The following is an 8999-nucleotide window of genomic DNA, read 5'->3' as shown; positions in this document are numbered from 1 at the left end:
ATAATATTTCTTTAACTTAGCATGATCAACGTTGTGTGACTCCTCAAGAGCCAAACGAAGACCACGCTCTTCCTCAAGAGCATTGGAAAGATCCGAAATCTCATCGGCATAGTCACGAATATGCCCTTCCATCTAAGAGATGGTATCTTCGTGAGCCTCGATCATGTCATTGGCCTCACCAAGTTGTTCCAAGATAGCAACAAAGTGCTTCTTGGATTTTCCCTTGAGTTTTCCCATAAAAGCCTCAAACTCGTTAGCCTCCACATTAGCTCCCTCAAGTTCATTAATGCTATCCATTGGGGAAGGATGATTAATGATGGTAGTTTTGATATTGGAGGTTACCTTGTTGGTGGCTTTAGCCATGAGGCATTTGGCGGTGATGCTCTCGTTGGGTGAGTCGAAGAGAGACACCCGTGACGTTGTTGCAATGGCAACGGAGGCCATGGCAACCGACTCATCATCTTCATCATCGTCATCATCCTCATTGTACTCTTCTTGCACAACCAAAGCCTTGGGAGGAGTCTTCTTGGTGAAGTTGTTCTTGTTGGGGAACGACTTGGCCTTGTCCTTTCGGATGAGTTTGCCACCATTGTCTTCCCTCTTCTCATACGGGCATTCCGCAACGAAATGACTCACGTTGCCGCAATTGTAGCAAGTTCTTACACGTTGCTTGCCCCTTGTGCCACTCGAGTTGTTTTTGCTAAAGTTGGGCCTCGAGTTTTTCTTGCTCCAAAATTGCCTTGAAGCAAGTGCCATGTGTTCATGATATGCATACTTCGTATCTTCGGGGTTGCTCTCCTCTTCTTCCTCTTCTTCTTCTTCCACGATGAGCTTGGCCTTCAATGCAAGGTTAGGCTTCTTTGCCCGTTGAGAACGGAGCACCGCATTGTCGGTGGTCTTGTCCAAAATGTTCATGGCCACAAACTCATCCAACACTTCGCTTGAGATCAAAGTGTGGAAGTCCGGTCTTTGACGAATGACGGAGGACATGGCCTTGTGGTAGGGCATCATTGCCTTGAGGAATTTGCGCTTGATCCAATTGTCATCCGTGTCCTTGCTCCCGTGATCTCGTAGTGAGACCACGAGTTTGGTTACTCTCCGATAAAGCTCACGAGGTTCTTCATCTTCCTTCATTGCAAACTCATCGGCCTCATCTTGTACCACTTCATAGTTGGACCGTTGAATGCTTGCACTTCCCCGGTAGAGAGACACGACACAATGCCATGCATCTTTGGCCAAGGCGAAGGGACGAAGATGAGGTAGGTCTTCGGGTGGAATTGCATCTTGAATGATGAAGAGAGCATTCTCATTGAATTGATTGTCCGCGGCTTCTCGAGGAGTGAAGTTGCTTGGATCATGTGGATAGAAACCTTCTTCAATGATTCTCCAAAGGTTAGTGTTCACATGATTTAAATGACGTTTAAAGCGGTAAACCCAAGAATCAAAATCCTCATTTTTCACAATATTAGGGGGAGGACCGGCATGATTCAAATGAGTGGAGGGAACCGGTCCACCATAAACAAGTGGTGGTTCCACATGGGCAAAGATGCCGGTGCCATTCTTGCCACTAGAAGAAGGAGCCTTTTCACTACTAGCTTCCCCTTGTCGGGGATAGCATCCGACACCTTGTTGGCGGGATCACCCACTTTCAACGGTGCGGTGGAAAGTTTAAGCCCCTCAAGAAATTTAGTAAACATGCTTTCAACTTCGGTCGTCATGTAGGTTTTCAATGTCTCCAAGGCCACATTGAACTCCTCACGAGAGACCGAAGTTCCCCCATCTCCCATAGACGAGATCGGACTCACACCGGAGTGTTCCTCCACACCGTCTACGATATCAACCATACTCTTTGGACGGTAAAGTCCTTAATAAAGAGACGAAGCTCTGATACCAATTGAAAGGATCGATATGGTTGACTAGAGGGGGGGGGTGAATAGGCAACTACCAATTTTAGCTTTTCTTTACCAAATTAAACTTTGCATCAAAGTAGGTTGTCTAGATGTGCAACTAGGTGAGCAACCTATATGATGCAATATCAACAAGCATACAAGCAAGCAAGGGTAGAAACCCTAAAGAGCTTGCACAAGTAAAGGTAAGAGATAACCAAGAGTGGATCCGGTGGAGACGAGGATGTGTTACCGAAGTTCCTTCCTTTTGAGGGGAAGTACGTCTCCGTTGGAGCGGTGTGGAGGCACAATGCTCCCCAAGAAGCCACTAGGGCCACCGTATTCTCCTCACGCCCTCACACAATGCGAGATGCCGTGATTCCACTATTGGTGCCATTGAAGGCGGCGACCGAACCTTTACAAACAAGGTTGGGGCAATCTCCACAACTTAATCGGAGGCTCCCAACAAGACCACGAAGCTTCACCACAATGGAATATGGCTCCGAGGTGACCTCAACCGTCTAGGGTGCTCAAACACCCAAGAGTAACAAGATCCGCTAGGGATGAGTGGGGGAATCGAAAATCCCTTGGTGGAAGTGTAGATCGGAGCCTTCTCAACCACTCCCGAGCAAATCAACAAGTTTGATTGGCTAGGGAGATAGATCGGGCAAAATGAAGCTTGGAGTATTTAATGGAGCTTGAGCAATAAATGGAGCTTTGGGGGAGGAAGAGGTAAGTGAGAAGGAGTAAGGGGACTCCCTTTTATAGTGGGGGCAACAATCCCGTTGCCCCCCACCAACCAGCCCCGCACAGGGCGGTACTACCGCTGAGAGGGGGTGGTACTACCGCCAGGCGACGGTACTGCCACGCCACCCTGCGGTACTGCCGCGCTGAGGAGACTTAGTAGGGAACGGACCCCAATAGCGGTACTACCGCGGTGGTAGGGCGGTACTACCGCTCCTGGAACGGTACTACCGCCACTACAACCGTGACTACTGCCGCAAAACCCGACACAAGAAAAAGACCTCTCGAATCGAGGCGGTAGGAGCCAGACTACCCAGCGGTACTATGGCAGTGGGGTCAAGGGCGGTAGTACCGCTGTGGAGCGGTACTGCCGTTTGTGACCCTTCGGCCGTAGTACCGCAGGCAGTGCGGTACTACCGCTGGGGCGCGCGCGAGAGAGAGAAGGGATCTCTCAAAAATGCTGAGGACACGGTGGATGTGCCAGGCCCCCAGCGGTACTACTGCTGTGGAGCCACATCGGTACTACCGCTGCGAAGCAGTACTGCCGCTTGTGGCTTCTCAGCGGTACTACCGCTGGGTGCGCGGTACTGCCGCTTAGACCCAGACAGAACAAGGAAGAGAGGAGAGATCTCTTCAATGGACAGGAAAAGCTCGGAGGGTGAGAAGCTGATGTGTACGTGATGATTCCACCCATGCAAAACCCTAGCGGACCCCCTCTTGATAGTACGGTGCCCTCTACGCAACTAGTCCACCGAGAAAGAAATGAAAGAGCTACACCGTCTTGAAATACACTCCGAGGGGAAGAAAGCGTCTCGTACCAGGGGAGAATCTGTGAATTATTCAAAGCACAAGATTAGTCCGCAAACATGTTGTCATCAATCACCAAAACTACCTTGAGAGAGATATGCCGTAACACTTGTGTTAAAGTTTTGATTCCCGTAGCATGCACGTATGGTGAACCGTTATGTGATGAAGTCGGAGCATGATTTATTTATCGATTGCCTTCCTTATGAGTGGCGGTCGGGGACGAGCGATGGTCTTTTCCTACCAATCTACCCCCTAGGAGCATGCGCGTAATACTTTGCTTTGGTAACTTGTAGATTTTTTGCAATAAGTATATGAGTTCTTTATGACTAAGGTTGAGCCCATGGATCATACACACTTTTCTTCCTTCCACCATTGCTAGCCTCTCTAATACCGCGCACCTTTCGCCGGTATCATACACCCATCATATACCTTCCTCAAAACAGCCACCATACCTACCTATCATGGCATTTCCATAGCCATTCCGAGATATATTGCCATGCAACTTTCCACTGTTCCGTTTACTATGACACGCTCCATCATTGTCATATTGCTTTGCATGATCATGTAGTTGACATTGTATTTGTGGCAAAGCCACCGTTCATAATTCTTTCATACATGTCACTCTTGATTCATTGCATATCCCGATACACCGGCGGAGGCACTCACATAGAGTCATATTTTGTTCTAAGTATTGAGTTGTAATTGTTGAGTTGTAAGTAAATAAAAGTGTGATGATCATCATTTTTAGAGCATTATCCCAAGTGAGGAAAGGATGATGGAGACTATGATTCCCCCACAAGTCGGAATGAGACTCCGAACGAAAAATAAAATAAATAAAATAAAAAAAGAGGCCAAAGAAGCCCAAATAAAAAAAGGCCATAAAAAAGAAAAGGCCCAAATAAAAAAAATTAGAGAAAAAGAGAGAAGGGACAATGCTACTATCCTTTTACCACACTTGTGCTTCAAAGTAGCACCATGATCTTCATAATAGAGAGTCTCCTATGTTATCACTTTCATATACTAGTGGGAATATTTCATTATAGAACTTGGCTTGTATATTCCAATGATGGGCTTCCTCAAAATGCTCTAGATCTTCGTGAGCAAGCGAGTTGGATGCACACCCACTTAGTTCCTTTTGTTGAGCTTTCATATACTTATAGCTCTAGTGTATCCGTTGCATGGCAATCCCTACTCACTCACATTGATATCTATTGATGGGCATCTCCATAGCTCGTTAATACGCCTAGTTGATGTGAGACTATCTTCCCCCTTTTTGTCTCCTCCACAACCACCATTCTATTCCACCTAAAGTGCTATGTCCATGGCTCACGCTCATGTATTGTTTGAAGATTGAAAAAGTTTGAGAACACCAAAAGTATGAAACAATTGCTTGGCTTGTCATCAGGGTTGTGCATGATTTAAATACTTTGTGTGGTGAAGATAGAGCATAGCTAGACTATATGATTTTGTAGGGATAACTTTCTTTGCCCATGTTATTTTGAAGAGACATAATTGCTTAGTTAGTATGCTTGAAGTATTATTATTATTTCTATGTCAATATTGAACTTTTGTCTTGAATCTTTCGGATCTGAATATTCATACCACAATTAAAAAGAATTACATTGAAATTATACCAAGTAGCATTCCACATCAAAAATTCTGTTTTTATCATTTACCTACTCGAGGACGAGCAGGAATTAAGCTTGGGGATGCTTGATATGTCTCCAACGTATCTATAATTTTTTTATTGTTCCATGCTATATTATATTCTGTTTTGGACATTATTGGGCTTTATTATACACTTTTATATTATTTTTGGGACTAACCTATTAACCGGAGGCCCAGCCCAGAATTGCTGTTTTTTTGCATATTTTAGGGTTTCACAGAAAAAGAATATCAAACGGAGTCCAAACAAAATGAAACCTTCGGGAACGTGATTTTCGGAACAAACATGATCCAGAGGACTTGGACCCTACGTCAAGCAATCAACGAGGAAGGCACGAGGTAGGGGGGGCACGCCTACCCCCCCCCCCCCCGCCCGCCCCCCCCCCCCCCCGGGCCCCCCCTTCCCCCCCCCCCCAAGGCGCGCCCTCCACCCTCGTGGGCCCCCTGTTGCTCCACCGACGTACTCCTTCCTCCTATATATACCTACGTCCCCCCAAACTACCAGATACGGAGCCAAAACCCTAATTCCACTGCCATAACTTTCTGTATCCACGAGATCCCATCTTGGGGCCTTTTCCGGAGCTCCGCCGGAGGGGGCACCGATCACGGAGGGCTTCTACATCAACACCATAGCCCCTCCGATGAAGTGTGAGTAGTTTACTTCAGACCTACGGGTCCATAGTTATTAGCTAGATGGCTTCTTCTTTCTTTTTGGATCTCAATGCAAAGTTCTCCCCCTCTCTTGTGGAGATCTATTCGATGTAATCTTCTTTTGCGGTGTGTTTGTTGAGACCGATGAATTGTGGGTTTATGATCAAGTTTATCTATGAACAATATTTGAATCTTCTCTAATTTTTTTATGTATGATTGGTTATCTTTGCAAGTCTCTTCGAATTATCAGTTTGGTTTGGCCTACTAGATTGATCTTTCTTGCAATGGGAGAAGTGCTTAGCTTTGGGTTCAATCTTGCGGTGTCCTTTCCCAGTGGCAGTAGGGGCATCAAGGTACGTATTGTATTGTTTCCATCGAGGATAACAAGATGGGGTTTATATCACATTGCATGAGTTTATCCCTCTACATCATGCCATCTTGCTTAAAACGTTACTCTGTTCTCTTGAACTTAATACTCTAGATGCATGCTGGATAGCGGTCGATGTGTGGAGTAATAGTAGTAGATGCAGGCAGGAGTCGGTCTACTTGTCTCGGACGTGATGCCTATATACATGATCATACCTAGATATTCTCATAACTATGCTCAATTTTGTCAATTGCTCAATAGTGATTTGTTTACCCACCGTGAATACTTATACTCTTGAGAGAAGCCACTAGTGAAACATATGCCCCTCGGGGTCTATTTTCTATCATATTAATCTTTCAATACTTAGTTATTTCCTTTGCCATTTATTTTACTTTGCATCTTTTATTTCTCTTTATCATAAAAATACCAAAAATATTATCTTATCATATCTATCAGATCTCACTCTCATAAGTGACCGTGTAGGGATTGACAACCCATTATCGCGTTGGTTGCGAGGATTTATTTGTTTGTGTAGGTACGAGGGACTCGTGCGTGGCCTCCTACTGGATTGATACCTTGGTTCTCAAAAACTGAGGGAAATACTTATGCTACTTTGTTGCATCACCCTTTCCTCTTCAAGGGAAAACCAACACAAGTGCTCAAGAGGTAGCACCTTCGATCTGGGTAGACGGTTGTTGTATGACACCGGTTCATTGCCTTTTTCGTCAACGCCGAGGGAGGTGTGATGGTGCTTTCTGTGGTGCGTCCTTCCGGCCTCTTCTCCGGCGCGTTGGCCTGATGGGGTGTAGCTTGAAGGCTTCCTGTGTGCGAAAGGTACATCTACGGATTTCAAGGTCACACCGAAGCCGCTGCAGTGGCAAAGGTGGCACACCCTTAACTTGCGATGGAGTGTGTGGTTGGTCGGCTCCTCAATTACTGATACGTCTCAACGTATCTATAATTTTTTATTGTTTCATATTATTATATTATCACTTTTCTACATTTTATACGTCATTTTATTTTATTTTTTCATGTTTTTGGTTTCACAAAAAAACCGTACCTACAGAAGTCCAAACATAATGAAAATTTACGTGGAATGTTTATGGAAAATATGCAACAATAGAAGCTTCAGGAGCGAGCCAGAAGTGGGTTGTGGGTCCCACAAGCACAGCCCCCCGTGGCGCTGCCACTCATACAAGTCAACAAGCAGTTTAAACCACCAGCGATGTCACCGATAAACACCACCGAATACCAGCCATTAATGCTGTGTCCGCTCCCTCAGATTCCCACCGGCGAGCCATAGGATGCCTACCATACCGCCCGCCGTCCCCGGCAATAAAAGACAGGCGAGGAGGCATCCCCATCACAACCCTTTCCCTAGTCACCGCCTCCTCCCCTCCCACATTCTTGCCTCTATGCGTTGAGCTCACCGCCGCAATGTCGCCGTGTCGTGCCCGCAGGCTATTGGCTCAACATGCTGGACGACAACAACTAGCCGTCCCAAACACTACGCGCCGGTGGCGTCTCCAACTGGGTTACCAATTGTGTAGATTTTATTCCTTGTGCTGCACTAGGGCGACCACCTGAGCATTCTGCTCCCACCGCGGCCCGCCTGGCATTAGCAGCAGCAATGGACCGAGCGCCATCGTCCCCGTGGATGAGCCCATCCTCGTCGGGGTGGCCCACCGGTCGGCACCTGGTACTCCTCCTCCTCGGGCAAAGAGGAGGATGCTATCCCCCCCCCCCCCCCCCCCCCCCCCCCCCCCCCCCCCCCCCCCCCCCCCCCCCCCTTCCCTGCCCACGTTGAGCCCCGATCCCGAGGACCCAATCAAGATCGTGCTCCCGCAAAGCAGAGGAGCATCGACGGCAATGCTCCCCCCTCCCAGCTGACGAGCTAGGAAAAGTAGCAGATTGAGCTCGTTGCTCACCACTCCGTTAAGGACAGAGATCAGGTGACATGCACGTTTGCATGTCACCGTGTGTCTTGCGGCCGGAATTCAAATTTAAACATTACGAAAAAATTTGAAAAAAAAATCTTAATATGTGCTGAATATTTAAATTTTGAACATATGTTTCGAATTTTGATCTGAATATTTTAAGGGTTATCTTAATATGTGCTGTGAACATGCATGATTTTTTTTTAGATTTTTTCACAATGTTTAAATTTGAATTCCGGGCACAAAGCACATGGTGACATGCAAACGTGCATATCACCTGATCTCTGTCCCTTCATTGAGGAGGCCAAGCGCGTGAATGAGCTTGATTGTTGCTGGAGGCTCAGTCTGTCGTTCGACTCCGATGTGGGCCTCGACGTGCTCGATGATGAGGACGAGGACTAAACGATGTCAACTAGTAGTAGCTACCAATGTCGAATATCAGCACAACATATGTTTACTACTCCCTCCATCTCATAATATAAGAGCGTTTTTGACACTACTGTAGTATAAAAAACGCTCTTATATTATGAGACAGAGATAGTATTTTGCAAATGTAGCTTAACAACATTTAAAATTGCAAATTATATGTTAATGCCATGAATTTTAGCCCTATTATAAGTACTTCAATGTAGTTTGTTGTTAATCAACTTTAGTCTCTGTTTGATTGCCTAAAAACTATCAATTTCAAACAAAAAGCCAAGAAACCAAGAATTTCTTTTATAAGACGCATTATGATAACCTGAATTGGCACGTGGTCTTAGCGACCTTCAAAATACTAAGAATTTGATAACCAGCGAACAGTCGCTGGGTCAGCATGACAAATTAACTATTTTGTGCCAAATTATGTGTTGCTGGGATAGCAATTTCTTTTAGCAAACATGGAAATCCGCCATGTTCAGTTTTTCACGAGGATTTGTCGTGGTTGCGAACGAAATTGCCGTC

The 8999-nt window shown here is 46.0% G+C and overlaps 1 protein-coding gene across 1 annotated transcript in view; it reads left to right on the top strand.

The window, feature by feature from the left end:
* Positions 1-8459, top strand: part of LOC125519278 (protein MICRORCHIDIA 2-like) — a 15073-nt gene extending 6614 nt beyond the window's left edge. The window contains exon 9 of the mRNA XM_048684135.1: positions 8265-8459. Within this exon, the coding sequence (XP_048540092.1) occupies positions 8265-8459 (195 nt within the window). The remainder of the gene's footprint in view (positions 1-8264) is intronic.
* Positions 8460-8999: the final 540 nt, after the last annotated feature.

This window comes from Triticum urartu, chromosome 7, assembly GCF_003073215.2.
Source record: "Triticum urartu cultivar G1812 chromosome 7, Tu2.1, whole genome shotgun sequence".
In the NCBI taxonomy this organism is placed as follows: Eukaryota; Viridiplantae; Streptophyta; class Magnoliopsida; order Poales; family Poaceae; genus Triticum; species Triticum urartu.
This window is presented reverse-complemented; position numbering and strand designations above follow the sequence as displayed.